This window comes from Urocitellus parryii, chromosome 11 (assembly GCF_045843805.1).
Source record: "Urocitellus parryii isolate mUroPar1 chromosome 11, mUroPar1.hap1, whole genome shotgun sequence".
NCBI classification, from domain to species: Eukaryota; Metazoa; Chordata; class Mammalia; order Rodentia; family Sciuridae; genus Urocitellus; species Urocitellus parryii.
In genome coordinates, this window is record NC_135541.1 from 19,264,857 (window position 1) to 19,290,078 (window position 25,222).

At 58.6% G+C, this 25,222-nt stretch overlaps 1 protein-coding gene across 1 annotated transcript in view; it reads right to left on the reverse strand.

Annotated features, from left to right (window-relative positions):
• Positions 1-3,119: 3,119 nt before the first annotated feature.
• The window catches only part of Adgrb2 (adhesion G protein-coupled receptor B2), a 34,949-nt gene continuing 12,846 nt past the window's right edge, over positions 3,120-25,222 (reverse strand). The window contains exons 3-30 of the mRNA XM_026391689.2: positions 19,832-19,915; positions 19,375-19,539; positions 18,086-18,250; positions 17,289-17,453; positions 17,038-17,205; positions 16,860-16,961; positions 16,611-16,717; positions 15,708-15,902; positions 15,484-15,552; positions 15,291-15,399; positions 14,645-14,978; positions 14,280-14,385; positions 14,045-14,088; positions 13,658-13,784; positions 13,144-13,247; positions 12,952-13,054; positions 12,099-12,249; positions 11,881-11,950; positions 11,397-11,463; positions 11,154-11,239; positions 10,758-10,856; positions 8,556-8,727; positions 8,144-8,239; positions 7,784-7,823; positions 6,510-7,129; positions 4,314-4,349; positions 3,923-4,021; positions 3,120-3,366 (exon numbers count right to left, since the gene is read on the reverse strand). Of these exons, the coding sequence (XP_026247474.1) occupies positions 3,181-3,366; positions 3,923-4,021; positions 4,314-4,349; positions 6,510-7,129; positions 7,784-7,823; positions 8,144-8,239; positions 8,556-8,727; positions 10,758-10,856; positions 11,154-11,239; positions 11,397-11,463; positions 11,881-11,950; positions 12,099-12,249; positions 12,952-13,054; positions 13,144-13,247; positions 13,658-13,784; positions 14,045-14,088; positions 14,280-14,385; positions 14,645-14,978; positions 15,291-15,399; positions 15,484-15,552; positions 15,708-15,902; positions 16,611-16,717; positions 16,860-16,961; positions 17,038-17,205; positions 17,289-17,453; positions 18,086-18,250; positions 19,375-19,539; positions 19,832-19,915 (3,869 nt within the window). The 3' untranslated portion in view covers positions 3,120-3,180. The remainder of the gene's footprint in view (positions 3,367-3,922; positions 4,022-4,313; positions 4,350-6,509; positions 7,130-7,783; positions 7,824-8,143; positions 8,240-8,555; positions 8,728-10,757; positions 10,857-11,153; positions 11,240-11,396; positions 11,464-11,880; positions 11,951-12,098; positions 12,250-12,951; positions 13,055-13,143; positions 13,248-13,657; positions 13,785-14,044; positions 14,089-14,279; positions 14,386-14,644; positions 14,979-15,290; positions 15,400-15,483; positions 15,553-15,707; positions 15,903-16,610; positions 16,718-16,859; positions 16,962-17,037; positions 17,206-17,288; positions 17,454-18,085; positions 18,251-19,374; positions 19,540-19,831; positions 19,916-25,222) is intronic.

Genomic DNA, 25,222 nt, shown 5'->3' on the forward strand with positions numbered 1-25,222 from the left:
ATGTGCCTTGAGGGCCTGAGAGGGTGGCAGTCTTCCTGGAGTAGGTGGCCTTGGAGGAGTGGAAGGAATATGGGGGCGTCCTAGTCACTGGCCCTAGAAAATCCCAACTGTGGGCCCCTGGGCGGCTGCCAGGGTGGGCATGAGGAAGCCAGAGAGAAATGAGCCCAGTGAGGCAGGAGCCAGCAACTTCCCACCCCAGGTCCTCCCTGAGGACACCCAGGTCACCTAATTTCCTTTTAATTGGTGCTTAATGAAAGTGAATTAAACCCAATTGAGTTTCAATGTGTGTGTTCGAGTGCCTGCCCCAATCTGCTCCCCTTCTCCCTGGGTCTGGGGCTGTAGGTGGGAGGGAAGAAGCAGGCTTTGGGGGTCAGGTGGGCAGCATACCCTTCTCCCAGTCCTGCTGAGACAGGCCTGTTATCAGCCTTCAGGACTCCTCAGGACTGTCCTCTGCTTCCCCACGCCCCTTCCATGTCCACCTGTAGCCCCAGAATATCTAGGTTCCAGGATCACTGACTCAGGACCTCCTTCAAGCTGTCACTGTGGGGAGCTTTTCCTATATCACCCCCTGGGGCCCTCTCTGTGACTCAGGTGAGGTAGGTTGTAGAGAGATGCCTCCTTTTCACAGGTGACACTGAATGAACTTGCCCAAAGGCACTGCCTTTGTTCTGCCTAGAGCTGTGTTGTCCAGTACGGTAGCCACCAGCCCACAAGTGGACTGAGCACACATAATGTGATGAGACAGAATTGAGCTGTGTTGTATGTGTAAAATACACATGGCCAGGCACGGTGGCACACACCTGTAATCCCAGTTCCTTGGGAGGCTGAGGTAGGAGGATCACAAGTTAGAAGGCCAACCTCAACAACTTGGTGAGGCCCCGTCTCAAAATAAAAATAGGAAGGCCAGGGGATGAGGCTCAGTGATTAAGCGTCCTGGGTTCAATCCCAGAACAAAAAAAAAAAAAAAAATAAGAAGAAAGAAAAACACGCACACAAAGGGCCAGAGATGTGGCTCAGTGGCCTAGCATGTACAAGGCCCTCCATTAAATACCTAGGACTGCACAACACACTCCCATACCCACACATACACACACACTCAATTTCAAGGACTTAATACAAAAAAAGAATGTAAACCATCTTGGTAATTTTTTATATTGATTACATGTCAAAATGATCATATTTTTAATATATTGGGTTAAATATATTATTAAAATTAATTTCAATTTTTAAAAATTAAAAGAAAATGGCTACTAGGAAATTTTCAATTATGTATGTGGATTACATTACATTTTTTGGACATCCCTCAGGGCCTGCTGGCCTTGTGAAGGCAGGGACCCAGGATGCCATAGTCTGGAAGGCAAGGAGAGACTGCACCTGACCTTGGGTAGGTCTTGGAGTTTAACCTCATCTCTTGGGAGAGGATCAGCCATTTTTCAGCACCCTGGACAGCACCCCACAGGGGGACCTGCATTAGCCCTGAGGCTGGGGCAGGTAATAATTAACTGCAGAGGAGTAAACAGAACCCAACAAGTGTTTCCCAACCTTCCCCACCCCCAACCCCAGTGCTAGGGCTAGAATCCAGAGCCTCACACATACCAGGCAAGGGCCCTACCCCAGAGCTGCATCCCCAGCTGGCAGAACCCTTGCCTAGCACGCACAAGAATCATCTTGAGTCATGCTCCAGATACCCAGTGAGGAACACTAGGTAGGTATTATCATTATCCCCATCTTGCAGATGAGAAAACCAAGGCTCAAAGAGCTTTATTCCATTTCACTCTGTAGAGGTGATCAGCTGGGTCACTGATGCCTGCTGCATGTGACCCAGCTGAATGCCCGCCTGAACCAGTTGGTCGCAGATGGCAGCCACTCTGATCATGGCAGTGACATCTGTACCAAGGGCTGTGGGGGCCCAATGAGTGCTAACAGCTGGGCTGAGAGGATTCAGGGTCAGCATCACAGAGAGGGCTGCCTGGGCTGGGCCTGGAGGGACGAGGGTCTTCATCAGGAGGGAGTTCAGGCCGAGGGAAGCATGGGCACACAGGCACAGAGGTGAGAGGTGGGCCAGGAGAGGAAGACGACAAGGGCCATGTCATTAAGGGTCTGGCCTTCTAGGCTAATTCTAGGACCCACAGAAAGCATCTGAGCAGGGCGGTGGCCCCACCAGATCTGCATTTTGGAAAGATCCTACTCGGGCCAGGTGGACAAGGGACTAAGGCTGGAAGCAGAAGACACAAGGAGGACTAAGAGGTGAGAAAGCTATGCCCAGGGAATAAACGGTCATTAGAAATCAGCCCAAATGAGAGAGCTCTCAGGCCAACCCCACCTACTCCAAGCCCTGCCCTGGGCTGACCCCGAGGCTCCACCACAACCCGGCTCCCTGCAGCCATGAAAGTCAAGTCCCAAGGAGCCTGGCTGGAGTGCTTGGGTCTGAAGTCCCAGCTCTGCCTCTGAATGTGGCCTTGAGCAAGTCACTTCCTATCTCTGGCATCATTTTTCTTTTTTTTTTTTTTTGAGAGAGAGAATCTTAATATTTATTTTTTAGTTCTCGGCGGACACAACATCTTTGTTGGTATGTGGTGCTGAGGATCGAACCCGGGCCGCACGCATGCCAGGCGAGCGCGCTACCGCTTGAGCCACATCCCCAGCCCTGGCATCATTTTTCTACATAAAATGGAAAACCTACAAACTTCTGGCAAGGTTGCTGTGAGCAGCTAGCGTCAGAGCCAGCCAGGCCTGCCCAGCCAGGGCTGACCTGCACCCACCATACCATCTGCCAAGACCAAGTGAAGCGGACCAAGGAGATGGAAGAACAAAGTGGGGGCCAGGGCTGGGCCTTCACCGGGGGTGGGGATGGGGGACAGCAAACAGCTTAGCAGACAAGTCCACAGATTGAAGTTTATTCTCAACAAAGTTCCCCTCCCCCCTCCCCAGCCCGGGACAGGGACAGACAGGCCCGGGGCGAAGATGGGGCTCTGGTGGCTGAGGGGCCTCTGAGAAACAAGGAGGGGCCCTGGCTCCCAGGCTGCGCCATATCTGGCTCCCCCAGCCCAGCTGAGTCCTCTGCGCCTCCTGCCCAGCCCTCGGGAGGGGGAGGGGGCGCTGGCTCCTGGGTAGTTCCAAAGCGGAGTGTGAAAATAGAGAGATATATATTTCTGTGCAGTGGGCAGTCCGGAGTGGCACTCACACCTCTGTCTGGAAGTCACCATCCGGAGGTTCCGTGGGCTCCCAGGCTGCTGCCCGGTGCAGGGCCAGCCGTTCTCGGGGCTTGGGAGGCAGCGAGCCCAGGGTCATGGATTTGAAGGTGCTCCAGCTCTGATGCCGCCGATGTTGGGACAGGCTGGGACGCTCCCCGGGGCTGGGCTTTTCCTGTGGAGGGAGCAGAAGAGCCATGGCAATGGGCCAGGGCCTTCTCACCCCGTGCACAGCATAAACTGAGGCGGCCCAGAGACAGCCAGTACTGCCCAAAGTGACAGTGATCAGGTGTCAAAGAGAGTTCAAATGTAGATTTGCCCGATTCCAGAGTTGAGGCTCCTGACCCCTGTGCTCAGGCCGCCCTAAAAGCACGTCCTTGATCTGCTTCATGTCCCTCTTGATCCTGGTGGACCCTGTCAATGGTCACTGTCCACGGAGCCTTCCCACCCCTTGTGCAGCTCCAGGACTTTTGCTCATGCCATGGGCAGGTCATCAGGGCAGCCGGCTGAGGTTGCCAGGCAGTGAAGCAGGGCAGGAGGACAGGAGTCCCTCAGCTGGCCTTACCCCACCCCTAGCCCAAGGGCTGCCGATGTTCCTTCGGGCTACCCTGCCAGAGGACACACCCACTGGATCTCCTTCTGCCGCTGGGACCCTGGGGTCTGACCCCTGGACCACCGCACCAGGTCAGGCCCTGCGCTTGAGTCAGGAGCCGGCCCTGAGGAGCCCTCACCTTGGCGGAGGACTGGCTGCGGTAGCGGTCGAAAGTGTGGAACTTCTGGTTGAGCTCGTGGTAGAGTTCCGAGTGCCGTTTCCGGGTGTGCATCACCTTCTAGGAGCCGTTGGGCATCAGGGGAATGCTCCCCTGGGGCAGCCCTGGGACCCACCTTGGTCTCCCCTGCCCAGACCACTCAGTACTCTGGGCCCCTCTGTGACAAGGCTGGCTCTCCATTGCCTCAGAGCTCTGCTTGGACAGGAGAGGATAGTGGGAAGATCCCACAGAAACTACAGGCTTGACATCCTGGGGGGGCGGGCGGTCAGGCTTTTCAAAGGAGCTTGGCCACTTTAAGAGTGGACCCTTTAGGGACAGATGACCCACCTGCCAACACACACACAGCACTTACCTCAAAGTCCAGGTCTGAATACCGCAACTTCTTTCGCTGGTGGGGAGCAACAGGGGGACAATGAAGGAAAGCAGACCTCTTTACCGCAGGCAGGACTTCAGGGACAGGAAACCTGGTCCCTGGGGTCTGGCTGCAGCACCCTCCCCAACCCAGGCCCAGGAGATGGAATCCTTATGGGCCAGCCCGTGGGGTTGTGGGAACAGGAGCTGAGGCCTGTCATGCACACACAGGCTAGGACACGAGGATAGACGCTCCCAGGGAGCACGCTGAGGCACGCACACAGGTCAACATGCAGCAGATTTCCAATGCCACAGGGACGATGACTCCCACAGAGCCGACACTGGTCCTCTGTGCCCCAGGCCCCACCTCTCCTGCCCCATCTTGCCCCTTTCCTTCTGTAAGGCATAGGCTCCCCTCTCTCTGGAACCCTGTATTCATCCTGCAAACAGGGATTCAGGCTTTCGAAAACCTGCCTCTGATCTGGAACCCTGTATTCATCCTGCAAACAGGGATTCAGGCTTTCGAAAACCTGCCTCTGATCTGGGCTTGCTTCTTCCTGCCCAAACAGGCCCTGCCTCCCTGACTCCTCATGCCCAAGACCTCCTCAAGGTCCTGACAAGCTACGCAACGTTCAATGCCAATCAGGAGGACACCTGAGTGTCTTAGAACGTTGGCAGGGGAGGACTCTTGAGACCAAGGCCAACTTTCTCAGGTTCAACAGGGAAATTGAGGCCCAGGGAGGGAAAGAGATTTTCCACTTGCCTTAAGGCCCTCCCAGGGCCCACTGGCTCATGACATCACTCAATCTTCATTCTTTGCTGCCTGCTCTGCCTCCACGCCCAACCCTAGTTTCTCTGCCATTAGGCCTGCCCTCTGCCCTGGACCTTCTACTGCCCTTTACTGTGCACAGGTGTGTCCTCCCTTCCTGGCCACAGCTCCTTCTGGAGACATCAGGATACCTCTCCTTGACCCCTGATGCCTCAGAGGCACTGCACACACAGCTGCGACCAGTGGAATACGCTTGGAATTCTCTGCCCTGCCCCACAACGCCACCTCCACTGCCGCCCACCGCAGTAGTTGCCCACACAATTCTGTACGTCATCGCTGACCCCTCCAACTGCTACCACATTTATTCCTACCTCCCACAGTGGCCCAACCATGGGCAGGTGTCCACAGAGCAAACCTGCCACAATGCTAAGTGTAACCCTCTCTAACGTCACTGTCGCATTTTCTTAGTTAGGCCTTCCCTTTTTTCCTTTTTTTTTTTTTCCCCATCTGTGGCAGGAGCAGGCACCAAATGTTCAAGAAACATTTTAGGAAAAAGCTAAACTTGAAGCCCCCTCTAGTCACTAACTCAATTCCCTTTGTGCAGAGCACTGGGAGCGATTTCTGAGGCCAAACGTGAGCAGTCAATCACGTCTGTGCTGTGACTCCAGGCCCTTTCTTTATCTACATTCTCTCATTCTTCCAACAAGTTCTAGAATATTCTAGAGTTCTACCAATTGCTTGTCCCAGAAACTCTGCAGGAAAGGAGGACCATCAAATGGATATATCTGGCAGGATTACCGAGGGGAACAGAGGGTCCCTTGTCATAGGCCATGGGCAGTGCCTGGGGCTGATTTTGGGGATGATAACAGCAGTAAACCCAAATTTTGTGGCACTTTCTACTGCTCCACACAGAAATAAATGCCTTACATCACTCAATCCGCCAAACTATTCTACCAAGAGACTCAAATGTTACCCCCACTTCACACACAGAAAACAGAGGCACTGGGAGATTAAGCCACATGCTCAATCTCTCATTGCTGATCAGCAGATCGCGAACTGGAACTCGAATCCACAGGACGTGGAGGCCCAGGCTCAGCCCTACTCTGCAGCTTCCCTAAAAACACAGCCCCTGGCCCTAGCCAGTCTCCTTGAAGGAGGACTCATCCTAACCAGTAGGTACTAGAGCAAAAGTGAATGACTCCAGAAGTGTGCCCTCAGTGCACGAAGTCCACGGCCATCGGAAGAATTCAGACACCAGGATTTCCCTGGAGCTGCCTGAGGCCAGATAGAGGAAGAAATGCACAAAGACCAGCTGTAGGTACTGCTCTGGGGAGGGGAATGCCCCTTCCTGACTGCAGCCTGTGACTTAGGCCTGGCCTCAGGCACACAGTGGGCAGACCCCTCTCCCCCTTTCCTACAGCTCCTCACCTCCAGGGAACCCAGCTTCATGGTGGAGCCGGGCACTGTGCGGGGCATGGTCCGGCTGCGCTCCCCTGGCTCGGGCACTTGTCGGGCGCTGGGTGTTGGAGGTGGTGGTTGGAAGGTCATTCCATAGGGGTTCTGTAGAGACCCATAGGCAGGGCCCAGCCCCAGGCCCGAGTGGTCCACGGGCAGAAAGCTGGGGTAGCCTTCAGTGTGGGCCAGTGCCTTGGCAGCCCGCCGGGGGGTCCCCTCAGGCCGGGCCCTGGGGGCATCCTCACCCCCTCCGCCCCCACCACCAGGCTGCAGGCTCAAAGTCCGCCGGGGCAGCACCATGTAGTCCCCCTCGGAGCCTGGCTCTGCCGGCCGCAGCCACGTAAGGTCCAGCTGCCGCAGACCGCCCTCCCCACACATGTACACAGGGTTCGCCTCCTGTGGGGGCGGCGGCTCCCCCAGCCCTGGTGAGGCTGCCATGGGCACCAGGATGTTCCCAGGCAGTGGTGAGAAGCTGAGGCCGCCCTCAGGACCCACGAGGCAGGACTTGGGCTCCTCGTCCTCATCCAGGGACAGGCGGGATAGTGTGCCCGTGATGGTAGATGGGTTGCAAGTGTTGACCTCCTTGAACAGAACTGGGGGCAGGAGTGGGAGGAAGGGGTGAGTCCTGAGAAGGAGGTGCCCCAGAGGCTCTTGCCCCAGCTGGGCAGGTACCAAGCCCCTAAGCTTGGACAGAGAAGGAAGCTGTCACCAGAGGGGATGAGAAGACAACTGGCTCAGAGGCCTACAGGGAGGCAGGGCAAGAAACAAAGCCAAGGTGCAGCCGCTCGGTGCTCTGTGCATGTCCTGACCTCTAGCCCACAGCCCCAGGTCTGTCACAGAGCCTTGCTTCTCCCTGTGTCCTGGGCAGCATCTCCCCAGGAAACAGGAATAAAAAAAGGTTCTGGTAAGAATCACAGAAGTGATAGAATAAAGTAACAGCCAGTAGGTGCCCAGGCTCCTGCTGGCACACATGTCCCCTGAGCCACCAGGCCCCAAGTCCTGGGGCTTCCCTGGGAGGCAGCATTGTCTCCTGTGCAGAGATTCGAGGGGAGGCCCAGAGAGGGAAGGTATCGACCCAAAGGCATACAATAGGTGGCCATCACAAACTCGAATCCAACTTAGAGCTGTCTGATGTCTAACATGGACTCTAGCAGCCAGGCCCCCATCAGGGCCTCCCAGACAGGAAGTGGGGTCTCCCTTTATGCCCATCCCTGGGGCCGTCCTCAGCCCTAGCCCAGCAGACTCACCTGTTTGACAAGCCAGATCCACGTCCTTTTCAAAGTCTGACTATAGGCCGAGAGGGAAAGAGCAGGTAGGCAGAGAGAGGATCGGTGCATCAGGTGGGAGGGGATCCAGGCCCCTTCCTGCCCAGCTCTGCTTGGTCTGTGTACCAGAGGCACTGCCCCACCCCCTCTGTACTGCCCAACAGAGCCCCACGGGACTGGTGGGAAACCAAAAGGAGGAAGAACTCGTCCAATGCCACCCCACTATCAGTGGCTGAGCCTGACTTAAACCCAGCTTCTGCCCACTCCTTGTGGTGGACAGGGAAACCAAGTAGTTCAGGGCAGGAGGACGAGGAGGGAGACCGCTCAGGCCTCCTCACTCACCAGGATCTGCAGCTGCCCATTCTTACAGGAGTCAGGGGAGTCTTCACTCTCATCGGCCCGACACACGCCCATCTGGCACTTCACCACATCCTGGACCTGCAGGCAGAGGGCACCTGCTGGGCCTGCCACAGGGCCCTGACAACCACTGGCTGTGTCTCCCACCCCAGGCACCTAGGCAGGTGTGAAAGGGAAGATGCGCATCTGGCCTCTGGGAAGATGAGGACACCCAGCCTGGGCCAGAGGGGAGAAGGACCCCCAGTTGGCCAGGAGGCTGAGGACACGGCTGCCCAGGCTAACAGCATCCACACCAAGAGTTACCCCCAGGGGGCTGTCCCCAATTCCCCTGGCCTGCACAGCAGGGAGAAGCCAGAGCCCGGCAGGGCGGTTGGACGGGGTGGGAGGTTCAGCCCACCTCTCGGCGCAGGAAGCAGTGCACGGCAGTGATGACGAAGCCCTGCGCGGAGTTGAAGACGGCAAAGAGCGCCTGAAAGAGGACCGAGCGGCGGTCTGTCATGGCCAGGACAGCAGACATCCAGGTGAGTGCCAGGAGAGGCAGCACCACGCAAGAGCTCCAGAGCGAGGCCCTGAGGGGACAGTGGCAGAGAGTCTGTCAGAGTGACACTCCAGGGGACAGGTGGTAGAAGCCTAGGCCTCCACTGGGCTCAGGGACCCACAGGGTCTCAAACTCTAGGACCTCCATAGTTTCCCCAAGAAGAGAGGGGCCGAGGAGCTGGAGCCAGAGAGACCGAACAGAGAGCTGCAGGCCAGAGCGGGAACAGGGGGGGGCGGGGGACAGACACACAGACACAGTGGGACTGAGCCAGAGGCAATGTCAGGGGACAGAGACTGAGGAAGGGAAAGGGGATAGGGGAGAGAGGCTGAGGCAGACAGAGGCAGGCACAGAAGCAACTGGAGTTTTAAAATACACAGGGCCCGGCCACATCCACAGAGTCCAGCTGGGTAGGCTGAGGAGAGGAGGAGAGGAAGAAAGACCAGGAGAGACAGCCACAGTGAGAGAGCACGAGACAGACAGACACACCAGACAGAAAGATTAAACAGGCAGCGCATGGGGGGACGCCAGAGCACAAATCCTTGGGGAGGAGATGGGGCCAGGACTGTGAGGCAGAGGCTGTCCCCCAGCTCCCCACAGAGGAGCTGCCAGGCTCCCAGTGGCTGCTCAGAGTCCTAGGATCCTAGCTGGTGCTGGGGGTGAAAGCTGGGGTCGGGGCCAAATCTCCATCTCCCCAGCCTCATTGCCTGGGGAAGGCAGAGAAAAAAGGCAGGTGGGCCCTGGCCTTCAGGTCTGCCCTCCACACCTGCTACAGCCCACTATGGAGAGAAGGGCGGCCTTGCCCTACTGGGTGGGCCACCACACTCAGCCCACGGCGACCCACAATACCCCCCACGGAGAGTCAGGCACAGCTCCAGACAGGGCAGAGTATGGCACCATTCTGCAGAGACAGCCAGAAAGGCCAAGGCAGAGATATGGGCAGGGGGCCAAGACCTGTCCTAGAAAGAGTGGGTCAGGGCTGTTCAGCCCAGCAGGGGGCGGGCACTGTGGTCTCTGTCGCCCCCGGAGGCGAAGCCAAGATCAAGAGTGTCTAATCACAGTAATAAGAGCTACCATTGATTAACCATCAATTCTCTGCCAGGCCCTGCACTGAACACTTTACATACATTATTTCAAATTGTGATCAAAACAACTCCAATAAACAAAACTGGGGGCTAGTATCCCAATTCACAGATGAGGAGACTGGAGTGCACCCAGCTGGGCAGAGAGGAGAGCTGGGACACAAATCCAGCTTGGCCGACTCTGAAGGCCAAGCTTCTAACTGCTGGCTCAGCAGACTTGGGCAGAGGCAGATGGCAGCCCAAGGAAGAGGGAGCTCTCTGCTCCTCAGAGCTTCACAGTGATGGCACCAGCCACCTCCGGGGGCGTCTGGGGGTGTGCGAGATAAAGCTGGACCTCACAGGTCAGGGAGGCTCAGCTGGATTTCCAGCCCGGGTGGGAGGCTGACCCTGAGGTTCTAGCAGATTCACTCCTATGGAGCCAGGATTTTAGGATTCTCAGCTGCTTGGGGCGGGGGGCCGGGGGGGGGGGGGTCCTGGGTGAAATAATTGTCCACCTCCATGATTCTGTCTCTGATTGTGAGATTTCAATGCCTCTGGAATTCTAAGTCTCAGATTCTATGACAGATGATAAGACTATGATTCACTCATTCTAATTCTTAGCTTCTGATTGTCTTATTCTAAGATCCTATCATTCTAATTTCAAGGTTCTATAGCTCAAAAATTCTAAGGGCCCAAGACTCTCTGAGCCTTTGGAGGTTGGCGGTGTGAGGAGGAGTCGTCTATGGCTGGGCCTAGAGAGAACTGGGGGAGGGGTGAGAGGGAAGGGTGGGCGAATGAACCCAGCACCTTGGGGGAGGACAGTCACTCCCCATCATCCTCTGCCACCTCATCCCAAGCCCTAGAGACTGAGTGGCGGCTGGCGGGCAGGGCAAGCTCTCCAGGGCACTGGGCTGACAGTCCCTCCTCCCCCCAACCATGGGCACTGCCCCCCCATTCCTTTGCCCCAACCCACCCCAACCGCCCCCCAGGGGGCACGACTAACATGGCGTTCCTGGCCGAGGCTGAGCTGAGCAGGGGGCTGGGGACCGCTCCACACGCTGAGCAGGGGAGGAGCAGGCTGGCCCAGGGGCACCGCTCCGACCTCGGGGGCGGCACAGACATGGGAGAAGGGGGAAACACACGGGAAGCCGGGAGATAGGGGCAAAATGAGCCCCGAGAGGGGTGGGGAGGGAGGGCAGATGAGAGAGAGAGAGCTGGGTTAGGGTGGGCGAGGGGCTGCAGCTGAGCACTCCGGGGCCCACCTTGCCTGCACCCTTGATGCACCAAGGTTGGGGAGTCCCAGTTGGCACCCTGAAGCCCTGAACCTCCAAGAGTGCCCTCAGCCCTCCCTCCCTGCACGTTTCCCAGGAAGGCCAAGTCGCAGAGACCCTCCCCTTACCCGGCCCTCTGCTTCTTGGATTTGTCCGAGATGCCATCACGTGCCATGAGCTTGTTGAAGACGATGATCCCGATGAGCATGTTCACCTGGGGCCCAGTCGAGTGGGCGGGGAAGACAGGGTCACCAGCTGCCCTCTGGGCAGGGAAGCACCCTGGTGGGAGCCGGTGGGCAAGGAGGTGGCACAGGTGACAAGATGACCCTCTGGGGCCACATCCCTCCCAGGACAACGAAAGGGACACATACCAGGACAATGACAGCTGCTGGACCAACAAAGGCGTATAGCAGGCCACCCTCCAGGGAGAGCCAGCAGCTGGGACGGGGAAGAACAGGGCATCAGACACTCGCAACTCCCTCCCCACCCTCACCGTCCCTAGTACCCCCAACCCCCCTGGCTGCTATGCCTACATCACCAGTGGGGACTGAGCCCTAGACAGAGGGAGATGAGCCACCTCCCTTCCAATAAAGGTCAAGGACATTAGGCCTAGCCCCTGGGGCTACCGTAGGAATGAACAAAGGCCAACCCCCGAGCTCAAGAGTTCTGAGAGACTGTCCAAGCCCAGCAAGTCCTGTTATAGTCGGGGGCACTGAAGCTCAGAGATAGGAAAGAATTCGCCCCAAGACCCACAACAGGTATGAGCCACAGTCTCAGCCTGAGAAGGCCTAATGCCCAGGGCTGTTCCCCAAAAGACCCACCGATACCCCAAGCTGCCGTGGGAGGCCCACGTACTAGCTGGATGTACCGTATCCCTTGGTGCGGGTGAAGCCCACAGACACGGCCACTACCAGGGCAGGCAGACCTGGGGGAACGAAGGAGAGCAGTGAGATGGCTGCTGGGGCTCAGGGCCCAGCTGACCTGGGTGCTCAGAGGGCTGGGTCGGAGCTGAGCCTCTCTGCTTCCCCTGCCCCCAGTGCCCACCAGCAGAGTCTAGCACTGGCCCTGCTCACCCCAGCCCAGGCAGAGGAAGCGCTTGCGAACGAGGCGGGTGCGCATCCGCCCGATGACAGCCAGGTAGGACTGCCAGGCCTCAGTAAGCACCCAGCAAAAGGAGGACAGAAAGAAGAAGTGCAGGAAGGCAGCAGTCATGGTACACACGCCCTGCAGGGAGAGGGAACAGGAGGGAGTGGCCCTGAGCAGCAGCCAGGGCGGGAGGGGCCAGGCTCCCCACACTGTGCTGGGCGCTGCAGCGGCCAGCCGCCCACCTGAGCCCCGCCTCCCACAGAGCCCTGCCAGGCACCCCCGCCTTCCTGCACCCACACACAGCACGACACAGGCCTGGTGACATGCACACAGCACTCGGCATCCGGGAAGGCGGGCGGGCAGGCCACCCCCACATAGACTGGGCTGGCAGGTTGGGGACAGACAAGAGCACCTGCCATGTCAAGGCCAAGTAAACCCCATGCCTGGCCCTCACAGTACAGAGAAGGAAGACAGGGCATAGGGGACAGTCAGCACAGGTCATCCACAAGTAGGTGGCAAAGGTGGCCTCACAGACAGGAGGAGGCCCAATGCCACCCGCCCAACACGTGCACCCAGGCACTCAGCTCACGCACACATTCACTGATGTACATAAACACTCATCACTGAGTACACACACACCCCCAGCACCCTCACGTAGGCTCACACACCACTTCACACACACACACCCACCCCAACACCCAGCTGCATTGTACTCGTATCCGTCCCTGACGGATATCCACAGGAACACACTCCCCCTCCCCTGCAGACGCTCTCCACCCCCACGCCCCCTCCCATTCCCGGCAGACACCCACCCCTGCACCCCCTGGAGCCTGCACCTGCCTTGCTCAGCACCCGGGACTGGCCCACGAGGATCAGAATGTTGGAAGCCAGGATGGACAGACAGAAGTTCAGCAAGATGATGGAGCGTTCAGATTTGATGAACCTGACAGGGCACAGTGGGCAGAGGCAGAGACGCTGGCTGCCTGCCCGAGCCGGGTGGCTGGCCACCACCCCCCACAACATTCAACCTACCTCCAGAAGGCGGCATAGATGGCCAGCAGCGTGAGCAGGGCCATGCAGGACACTGCGCAACCGATCACCAGGGGGACTGAAGGGGCCCCCGCCAGTTCCAGGGTCTGTGGGAGATGAGTTGCTGAGAGAGGGCAGCAGCGGGGCACCTGGCCTTGCTGTCTAGTGCAGATTGGCACACCCACGTGCAGGCGGCTCTGTTGTTCTCACATGTGCACAGTCCAAACTCAGTCCCACACTCAGACACGTTTACACTCAGTCACCCATGTTCTTCCACATACAACCAGACACATGTGTGCACATACACGCACATGGCGCCCATGGCCACACCCCCAGGCAGGTGTCATGGCTGAGCACTATCCCAGGGGCACAGGATTCTGTGAGCAATCCCACAAGTGCACCTGCACAGAGACACATTCAGGATCATCCAGGCTCCTGACAAGCACTGTCACAGAGAGCCCCTGGCAGCCCAGGGCCATCCTCCTCTGCCCAGCCCAGGCACCTCTCCCCCACTCACCAGGTCCTTCGGTGGCTGGGCCAGGACAGCAAAGGTGGACGGGTGCTGACACTGACATCGGGTGTGGGCTGCCTGGGTCTCCAAGGTCTGGCAGCTCTCAGTGTCCCAGTCCCCTGAGCTGGCATCTCTTGGGTGGGGGAGAGGTGGCGTGAGCCCTGGGCCCAGCTCCACAGCCCTGCCCCCAGTGCTGGCCATAGCCCAGGGACAGGTGAAATCCAGGGCAAAACTACATCCATGAGGTGACAGCAGGGAGTCCCAGAATATGCTCTTGACACCTCAGACCAAGGATGGCACAAGGAACCTTCTTGCCTTCCAGGCAGGAGACCCTTTCTGAAGAGGGGTTCTGGGGCTGCACCCTTCCTCACCCAGGACTGCCACCCAACTCACACTTTGGAGTAGTCCCAGCTGGCGCAATGGGGATCCGTGGTGCCCTGGGGAGCAGAAGACATGCATGCAGTCCAGGGTGGGAAGCTCCCACCCCTGACCATCCTGCCATGGCAGCTGCCATCCACCCAGGGCAGAGGTTCTCCCTGTCACTGGGGACGGACCACCTCCCCATCAGACAGGTCTCTGGCCACCCATGATGGAGGATACCTGAGGCCCCTGCTGGGCCCCTACTCACATTGATGATGTAGGAGAGTTCCACTGTGATGAGGGGCTCAGCTGGAGGTTGGGTGGGAGGCCGCACAGTCACTGTCATCACCCTGGAGGTGACAGCTAGTGGAGGCCTGGGGGACAGGCACTGAGGTCAGCTCCTGCCAGCAGGTGCCCAGACCCAGTCAGAAACTCTGAAGCTGCCTTGGATGGGGTAGGGGTTACCAGGGAAAGCCCTGAGGCTCAGTGGGCCCAGGATTTGGGGTGAGGTCTAGAGCTGGGGATCTGCCAAGCCTCTGAAAGCTACATGGATGTTTTTGAGAAACAGAGCCAAGCAAGGGGTTCCTGAGAGCATAGGACTACAGGCAGATCTCTCTGCTCAGGTGGACTTACCTGGGGGGTGGCAGGATGAGGCCAAGGGTGCGGTAGAGCACAGCACCGATCACAAAGTAAGAGGAGGATTCTTCAGGGTCTGCTGGGAGGAGGCGCTGGTGGGAGTGGCCTGGGCCTGGGGGCACCGTTCCTGGGCCTTTCCCCCTGCTAGGGCTACTGCCTGCTGCCCCAGGTGCGGGTGGCTTCCCTGGGGTGGAGAGGCTGAGCACCTCCTTGGGCAGGAAGAGGCGGTCCTCTGAGTGCCGTACCCAGTCCTTCATGCCCCGCCGGCCCCGCATGGGAAATGTGATGTCGCTGGACACAGCAGAGATAGGCTCTCGCTGAATGCTGATCACTGCAGGAGGATGAGGGTGGGCAGACAGCACCAGAGATAGAACAGAGAGACCCAGGGGAAGAGGCAGACACGGGGAAGACACACACCAGGGAAGGCAGATGCAGACACGGAGGTTGGTACCGACAACATGGAGATGGAGAGAGGAAGAAATGGAGAGAGGAAGAAATGTGGAGAGAAAGACACAAGCATGGGATTAAATGGGGGAAAGATGGGGCCCAGAAACGAGAGGAAAAAGGGAAGAGCCCCTGGGAACCCTTCCCAGCCACAGTGGTCTGGGTTCTATCACACCCTCCCCGGCCTGCCTCCTTGTACCCAGATTGTCCGTGACAATCAGAGAGCTTTGGAAGGCCTTGAGGGCATCGCCCACCAGGTGAATGAAGTCCTCCACAACGCGGAGCAAGTGCACAGAGCCAGGGGACACCTGGAGACAGAAGAGCACTGAAGGTGTAAAGGTCCAAGGTGGTGATTGGACCTGAGGGGGGGAGCCGGAAAGCCGGGCCCTCACCTGCTGAGCATCGTCCCACTTGTCCTTATTCTCTGCATCCACCATGAAGCTCACCACTTGGAAGAAGCGCTGGGGAAAGAACAATGAGGGTCAGGAATCCCGGCCCCGGGGAATGGGGGCTTCCCAGTACAGCCACACTTGAGACCTGCCAAGGTACTGACTCCCCCTTCTGTTTGAGGCTTCTCCATCCCCAGCCCTCCTCCCTCAGGGGTACAGGGTGGTACCTGCACATCATCAGCTGAGGGCACATAGGTGGCCCTCTTGAAGGTGTCAGTGACATTCCTCAGAATGTCCACGGAGAAGAGCAGGTCCCCACTATAGTAGGTGCGCCGGGCCAGTAGCTCCTGTAGGCTGCGCACCACCTGTGACATGCCCTCACCTGCCAGCATGCGCTGCCCCTTGGCCAGGTGCTCTCGAAGCTGCAGGGGACAGGAAAGCCCCTGTCACTGGAGCACTGGGAGCTGGGACTAGATGCTGGCCTATCCCACTCCCATACACCCACTGCCTGCATCCAGGAGAGGAGGCATGTGGGGTCAGACAGAGAGGCTCAAAGGGGCTCCCAGTGAAGACAGAGTCCAAGAAAGAGACCCAGAGAGTGAGAATCCCCAAGATACTTTAAAAAGACTGTAGTAGAAACACCTGGAGAAGGAAAGTGCTCAGATGTGCGTATAAAAGCTGACAAGCCAGTACGGGGCAGGGCACCTTCTACCCCAAAGGGGTCACATGTATCCTAAAGTGCAATGCGTGTGTGCTCTGTCACCCATGCTCTTTAAAACACACACACAACCAATACCCGAAACAGCCAGAAACACGTACACACAGCACTGATACCACCCTTAACCATGGCAGGCCCTGGGTTGGGCACTGGGGACACACACAAAAATTCAACTTCACCCCTGCCTTCAAGTCTAGTGGAGTACACAGACACTTAGATGAGCATCCTAAGGGAGAGTCAGGCACTGAGGTCTGAGTTGGGAGTTTGCCAGACAAGGAGAGGTGTAGCCAGGCAGAAGTGTGGGCACAGCATACTCCAAGGCGTGTGGAATGAGTGAGCCTCAAGCTCCCTCCACTCCCTACCAGGGTCTGGGACAGATGTTTGGCACCCCGACCCAGCAGGGCACACTCACTGACAGATACAGGTAGCGGTATTCATGAGAGATGCAGCGAGCAAAGCTGGGCAGTCCCCAGTATGCCACACCCTGGGCACTGAGGAGACAGCGGCGGCTGGCAGACCCTGCAGGGGGACAAGACAGAGGGCTGAGGATGGGGGCCAAGTCTCACCCACTCCCTTCATACCTTAGGATGGGGGCTGGGGGCCCAGAAGTGGGTAGCAAGAAGGGTGGGGGGTGGTCTGCAAGGAGAGCTGTCCCCCTTACCAGAGGCATTGGGGGGACACTTGTTGTAGATGATCTCGCCAGCTGCTGCCTTCTTCCACGTCATCAGCATCACATCCTCATCCCTGCACATCTCATGGAAGGCTGTGGGTACAGTGGGGGGCTCAGCCAGGCTCACACATGTGCCCCCAGGTCCCCAGGGCTGTGCAGGCAGTGGTACCTGGACATTTCTTCTCACTGCAGGGCTTCACCTCCTCTCCAGTGCCCTCACAGGGATAGCCCTGTGAGCCCGTGGCCTGGCACATGCGGAAGCGCCGCTGCCAGCCTGTGTCACACGTCTTGGAGCACAGGCTCCATGCATTCCATGGCCCCCACTTGCCATCAGAGGCTGTGGGAAAGGGGGAGTGTGAAAATCTGCAGGAGCCCCCAGGAACAGAGCTGCCACCTGCCACCCTCACGCTGAGCACTCACCCGGACACTGAAGGTTGCTGCACTCTCGGGTGTCCGTGAGGGCACCCGTGCATGTAGCCCAGGCAGGGCCTGCCACGCTGCACTTCCGGCTACGCTGCTGGGTCCCATTGGCACAGGACGAGGAGCATGGGCCCCAGGGACCCCATTCTAGCCACTGGCCTTCCACTGCATGGGGAGACACAAGCAGGGGTGGCCGTTGAGCAGAGCATGGGCGGGCTGGTGAGGACAGGGTACCACTGGGAAACCGCAGAGCCTGCTAGGCACTCAGACCTGTGCCAGGCCAGACCCACTAGAGCAGGGTGTGTGAAGGGGACTGCAGTGAGCAGGTGGTGCTTGGGCCTCACCCTGCCTGCCTGTCACAAGCTCCAGGAACATAGGACACCTCTCCACTCAGCACCCAAGTGTGAGTGCTCTTCTGGCTGAGGGCATGGGCTGCTGAGGGCATGGGTGCCTTCTGATCTCTGCGTACACTTAAGCCCAATTTAGTGTCTGTCCTCTCCCATTTCTGCGGGCCACTGGCACCAAAGTGCTATTATCAAAAAGGGCAGCCCAGGACTTAGAGGAAGGGGCTAGCAGCTCCCTTTTGATAGGGTCACACTGCCAACCCCAAGTCAGAACTGGGGCTCACCTCCCACACTGGCAGGCATACTTCTCCAGTCTCCTCATGCTTGGTCAAGTTCATAGGGCCCCCAGGCGCAGAGTGTTGGTCCTGACTGCCTCCCCCTGGGTCCCCCCCACCACCACCACCGCCCCCAGGCTGGGCAGTGCCTGCCTAGAAGCCCCTGGGTGCTACTGACCCGGGCAGGCGGCCATACTGCAGAGCTTAGTCTGCAGCTCGGGACCCTCGCAGGCCTTGCCGCCGTGCTGGGGGGGCACGCAGGTCCGCATCCGGCTCCGGGACCCCCGCCCGCAGCTGCGGGAGCACAGGCTCCAGGACCCCCACTCCTCCCACACGCCGTGCACTGCAAGGAAGCACGTGGCTGGTGGCTGGGCCGCACCTTGGCCCCGCCCACTGCCAGCGCCTGCCCATCCGCCCACCAATCAGGAGCTCCGCAACTCAGCGGCAGCTCCTTATTGGCTCTGCCCTGGGTTTTGTTGCCAGGGTATGCTCTCAGGGCCCCAGGACTCCGCCCTTTGAGGGAACACAGGCTTCTGGTCCCCACTCACACAGGACAGCCCCAGTAGACACTTAGGGAGAGCAGGACCAACCCAAGAACCATGAGTTCAGGAAAACTCAGGAAGGGACCCAAGATCCACTCCATCGGGCCTCCCCACCCCCAGATCACAGCCTGAATCCAACATGGCAGGCCTAGGGCAACAGAAGTGCCCTTCCCAGCCCCAACCTCATGGACATACAAATAGACACGAACCTCTACAAGGACACCGACACAAAGCTCACACGCTGGACACAGCTTTGCCCCAGCCCAAGCACCTGCCACAACCCAGTACCAGGAGCCCTCCCCAAATAAGCCCTACTCTAAATCACAGCCAGGCACCACTTCTCTCCATCAGGAAGCAAGGAACAGGACTATCGGGCTCTGCCCCTCACAGTCACCACCTGTCCCAGGCAGGCACATGCATTTCCTCAACAACTACATGCTCAACTGAAGAAGGCTTAAGGGTCTATGAAACCTCTCTGGGGAGTGGGATGCAGAGTCCAGAGAGAAGGGACCAGTCAGAGAGGAATCATTTTAAAGTAAAAGTAGCATTCATCTTAGTCCCTGCAGGATGGGCTGAATAAGCAAATGCAGGGAGGTAGTAAGTATAGGGGATGCTGCGAGGCCAGGACTGGGGAGACACAGGGGGCAGTGCAGGTGAGGATGAGCCTTGCCTACCAGGATGCAGGCATCGGGGGAGGGAGGTGCCCAGAACTGAGCCCAGCCAGGTGTGGTGGGATTCTGCTGTGACCCCAGTGCCCTGCACTGGACTGGCATAGCATGTGGGGCCTAAGGCATGGTGTGGGGACAGGCAAGTTAGTTGAATGGAATGAGGGGGCAATCAAGCATTTTTGGAAGATTCATGTGCCTGAGTCCCAGGCAGGACCTAACCCTGCAGGCAGATGGGTAAGGGAGGGGGATGGGCCTACCTGGGCAGGTGGCTGAATTGTTGCAGGGCCGGGTCTCCCGCAGGGGCCCGCTGCACAGGGTCCCATAGGGGGAGGACACGCAGGAGCGGGTCCGCACCTGCAGACCCTGCCCACACGTCAGGGAACACACGCTCCACGGGGACCACTCCTCAGCCGCTGGGTCGCCTACGAGAGAGGGACAGCGTCGGCGGCAGGGGGTACCTCCCAGGCACTCAGTTTCACGGGATTGGGGGACTACCAGCAAGATGGGGGCAGGCATCAGAGGGACCTTCCTACCCTGACCCCAAGTAGCAGGCTCTTTGGAAGGCAACCCAGCCCTGCCCACAGGCCTCACATGGCAGAGACGAGACTGAGCTCCAGGACATAGACACAGACGGGCACACGCCAAGCACACATGCCACCAGACGCCACACAGTCGGGCCCCCGCCAAGGAGCAAGGGAGGCGGGCCCGAGTTACCTGTCTGCGCCATGTATAGCCCAGGCTCATCTGCAGACCTTGGCCACTGGGTTTTCACCTTCGGTTCCTCTTCCGGCTCCTCACCTGGAACACGGAGGCAGTGGCAGGGGCTCAGCAGAAGCCAGCTTGGTCCTGCCACAGTGGCACAGAGAGGGCAGCCTTGCTGGTCCTCAGCCTGAGGTTCTGGAGCCAATGGCGGGCAATGCAGAGAGCATCATATCCTGCCCCCTGCCCCACTCCACCATTTTACAGATAAAGAAACTGAAGCTCAGAAGGCCACCCAAGACTCACCCAGAGCCTCACAATCATCTCATCCACCTCTCACCTCAGCCAGACAGGGAGGTTGGAGGAGAGCGGTTGCCCAAATTAAGGAGGTGGGGGGAGGTGCCTGTGTCAAATCTTGCCCGCACCTATCCCCTTTAAGCCTCTTGGTGGGACGAGGGGACTCTCATCTCTGCTGAGAGATGTGGAAACTGAGGACCACAGAGAGGAAGTGACTTATCAAAGAGCACAGGGTCCAGTGAGCCTGAAGCTCAGGCCTTCTCCCTTCAGGGGCTGATGCAACTCTCCCCTGCACCTGCAACTCACACTGGGTCTGAGGCTGGGCCCAGGACCCAGTCTCTCCCAGAGCAGTAATGGGCCATGACCTGGAGGCACAGGTCAGAATGCCACTCCCCTGAGACCCAAAGGGCCTGGGGCAGGGGCCTATACCCAACAGACCCTCTTCCCATTGCCCCCGCAGCCAGGAGAACAGCAGGTGCTCCAGGAGCCTGCTGCTGCCTCGGCCGAGCTCCAGGTGGCCTGGATTTGTGTGTCTGGTCTAGGCCTTGGCAGTACCACCAAGTTCTCCCAGCCTGCAGAACAGGGGCTCCTCCAGGCCTCTCTCTCTGCTGAAATTTAGATCTATGTCCCCCAAAGGCCCACGTGTTAAAAATGTAGTACTAGGTTTGGTGCTGTTGGGACTTTAAGAGGTGTGCATAGAAGGAGGTAATTGGGGATGATGGGATTCCTGCTCCTTCCTCTTCCTGTTTCCTTCTTGGACACGAGGCACCTGGGCTTCCTCCACCACACACTCCCACCAGGATGTGCTGTGCCCCCAAACTCCAAAACTGTGAGCCAAAATAAGCCTTCCCTCTTTATACAATGATCATCTCAGGTATGTGTTACAGTAACGGGAAGATGACTAACATAGCCTCAGACCAGGGAGTGGAGGTGAGGGACAGACAGGAGTGCAGGGGAAAGATCCAGCCCGAGTAGACTGCGGGGCAGGTGGGATTGGAACCTGGGGACAGGACTCAGCTGATGCTGTTCCCAGACTCGAAGGTACTGCCCTCCCCACCCCAGGCTTTCACCTATTTCTGAAAACTAGATGGGCACAGAATGGGCACCAGAGTTTGAAGGGACCCCAGAGGGCTGGACTCCTCCTGCCCCCTGCTGTTCAGACCAGGCTCTACAGCCGAGAGAAAGCCCTGCAGCATGACCACCCGCCCTCCAGCAAACTCCAGGGAGCTCTGGGCCCCTAGCCCTGCTTCCAGTCTCATCAGGGCCTTTCTCTTCACTTTAACCACCCGTCCCAGGACCTGAGCCACTTCATCCCTGAAACTTCTCCACCACCCCTGAAGCCCAGACCCCTCAGGGTAGCGACACTGGATCCTGTCTGGCATGGACATTAACCAGCTGTGTGGCCTTGGGCAAGTCTTTTCACCTCTCTGACCCTGCCTTCTCTGGAAACCAGTGCTCATAGTGCCCCACCTTAGGGGCCCTCTGACAGAAGGCTGTGAAGTGCTTGGTCCCACGCCCTGCATGTGGCCAATGCCCAGAAGGCAGGAATATTGGTGTATCTTTGTCATCTCCCCTCTTCTCACTGAGCCCCCTCCGCCCCCACCAGGTCACCAGGTCTCCTTTAGAACAGCATCTGTGGTCCCCCCGGCTTCACTGTGAACCCTGCCTCTACCAGACCACAGAGAAGGTGCCGGGCCACGCCTGCCAGCTCCTCAGTTCCCCCATCCAGCTCTTCTACCACGCCTGCTCAGCAGTCCCCAGCCTGGAGCCTGTGACAAGCCACCTCCTCCACTCCCACTCCCAGGCTGGCTGAAGGATCTACAGCTGTGCCAACTGGCACCGCGACAGATTCAGGGGCTTCACGTCTTCTGGGTGCCCAGGATTTCTCGGCCACCCTTCTCGGCTTCGTTCCTTCTTTGTCCCCTCCTCATTCCCCTCTGCAGCCATGGTGACCTCCCTCAAGTCCCCTCCTCCCACTCCCTCAGCCATGACGCCATAGAGTAGGAGCCCTGATCTCCCGCCACACCTCTCCGCCTCCCATCTCTGCTGCAGCCCACCCCCTGCAAAGGCCAGTACCTGTGCCTGGCCTGCCCCTGCACATCCACCTTCTTGGGAGGGCTCCTCCATTGTCTCCTCTCTCAGCTTCCCTCCCGTCCTTTCCCTATGGCAGCCCACGACCCCACCCAGCCTCCCCCGTCCTGGAAGGCCCTCCCTGCACCCTCCTTCCACCTCTGACTCCTGTCCACTGGCTTCCCTCCACCACCCGTGAGTGGTCCCCAGCTGGCACACCAGTTTCTCACCTGCCACTCACTTCCTGGCTCAAATGTCACCTCCCCTGTCGATCCTCTGCAGTCTGGCTGCTGCCCACATCTTTCTGCTGAAACCATTCTTGACAGAGTCATCAACGCCCTCCTCACTGCCGACTTCCGTGGACACCTCACAGGCCTCCTCTCGCTGGACCCTGTCGACCCTTCCTGCCCTCCGATGCTCACCTCCCAGACTCTTCCAGCTCCCTCTCGCCTCTCTATGGAGACCACTCTGCTCTGGTCTCCTGGGCCAGTCTACTTTCCTGCCACTTCCCACAGCAGGCAGCCACACTTGTCCTGTTCTCACTGCATGTTCACCCCCACAGCTCAAAGCACCCCTCTGAACCAACGCTCCCCGTCACCAGGGCCAGCCCAGCCTCGCCCAGGCACCACTGCTGTCCTAACCCTCAAACTCAGCTCGTCCAGAGTAGGACCCTCATCTCCTCTCCAATCTCCACTTCTGCTCCCGACCTTCTCTGCCTGGAAAACTCCTACTCAGCCTTCAAAACCCACCTCAGATGACCTCTATGAAGCCTGCCTGCTGCCCCTTCTACCTGCCCTTTCGTCACAGTTGGTTCCATTTTCTGACTGTCTGAGTAGCCCCCTCTCCCCACCATGAGCCCTTTGAGAGAAGCTGTCTGTGATTCATCTCCCTAACCTCATGAATAGAGCCTGGCCCAGGAAAATGTCAATAAACAAACACCAACGAATGCCCTGCCCCTGGCTCCCCCCAGCAGGGGTCACTAGAAACGGATATTTGTAATTTCGACTCCCCTACAAAGCTCCATGGCGGAGGAGCGTCACAGCCTGACATGCCAGCCTTTACTGAAGGGAGTCTAAGACAGGCTCCGGGTAGGGCCCCAAGCCCTCCACCCAGAACACCTTTGAGGCGACACCCAATCATCAGTAGGCGCTCTAGAGACTGTTCAGCCTGTGACCATGTGGCACCCTCCTCTCCTTCGGCTCCTGTTAGGTGTCCCGCCCTTCACCAGATCTAGATGTCACCCCTTCCACAGCCCACTGAACTAGGACATGCCAGAGACCAGCCTGACCTGCCTGTCACGGTGTGCCCTGCTCCCTGTGGCCTTCACGTCCTCCAGTCCCGACCACTTGCTGATCAGCCCCACGATATGCCCAGAAGTAGGACTGGTGGTTTCCAGAATTTACCCTACTTGAAAACTGCCCCAGGCCCAGGGTTTGGGTCCCTCTCCCAGCCGTTGGGGCTGGGTCAGAGAGGGGAAGGCACAATCCAGGCCTACACAGGCTGGCTCCCCGACCCGCCACCCTAGCTCCCTCAGCTGAAGCCAGCCATTTACTCCCCCAGAGGGGAAAGCCAGCTCTCCCTCAAGGGGAAGAAGACAGATAAGGCCAGGTGGCATCTGCCGCAGCAAACACTCATTCACACGTAGGCACAGGCCCCAGGCAACTCGCCTGGATCGGGATGAGCCTGTGGAGGAGCTGAGGCAGGCAGAGTCCCGGAGGACCAGCAGGGCCCAGCAGGGTATGAGCACCCAAGGACCCTGAGTGGCCCACCCAGCCCCTCTGCTCGGCAGGCTCGCTGGACCAGGGCCCTGGCGCTCACAGACCTGCAATCTATCAGCCATCCCCACAGCTGCCAGGCCCAGGCCCAGGCAGATCCGCTGCCTGGGACACGTGTCCTTACTCGACACCTGACGCCCTCTTTTGTTGATTTGGGTAAGGTAACGTTGATTAAACAACTCCAGGTGCCAGTCACCACGCACGCACGCGCCGGCACCCTGTCTGGTCCTCGTGAGAAGCAGTGCCGCCATTTCACTCAGGAGGAACAAGGCACAGGGTCTCACATGGGGGAGAGGCGGGGTGGGCTTGCTGACTCTGCAGGCCTGACCGGCTCTGACTGACCGACGCAGCGCATCTTGAGCTCCCACCCCGCTGGACCCTGGTCCTTGCCTCCATTACCCTGCTTGCTTTCATACAGTGTCTAATTTTTCCTCTGTGCATCTGCTCCCCTCTCTTCCCACGTGAGCCTGAATCTTTTCTGTGGCCTAAAATGATCCTCTGGGATCCCAGCCCTGGCCACAAGACTTCCCTGCTGAGGAGCATTCAGTGGCTCCCTGCTGCTACAGCCAGCAGCCACCCTCCAGCCCTTGTCCTCCCCTGTCTGCCAGGCACCAGGCACTCTGCAAGGCCGTGTGGACAGGGGAGGGCAGACTGGAGCCACACAGGGGTCTGGGTATGCTGACCCCCTCTTCTGTAGCCTCGTCCCCAGTTTGGCTCCTGTGACAGCTCTACGTATCCTGGGTTCCTCCCTGAGGGAGGGCCTCCATCTCCAGTGCCCCTCTTGTGCAGAGGGCCTAGATTCTGGGCGGCCAGGCATGACACAGACATCCGTGGCCAGATATTCCTGGGGATTCCTCCACCCCAGCCAACAGGGGCCACCCTCGACTCACCACTGGTATCAGCAGGCAGGGTGTGCAGGCTCTTTGCCACTTGAGCAGGACAGTAGATACCTGCCATGCTGTGCTCCCCCAACTCCATGCAGTCCAGCCCCCTCAGCCTCCCATGTCATGAATGTGTTAAAAATAACCACAATAATCACCACTTCCACGGGAAGAGAGCGTGGCGATTTACGAAGCACCACTCCCTTCCCAAGGCTCTTCACATCCTCCCTGAGGCTAGCCACAGAGCCCTGCGCGGGCACCAACCGGTCCCCTGAAACACGGGAGAGGGAGGGAGGTGGCTTTTGAAATCTCCAGGCTCCCCCACTGCAGTCTAGTGTAACTGGGAATCCCTGCGAGACCAGGCACCCAGCCAGAAAACCAGT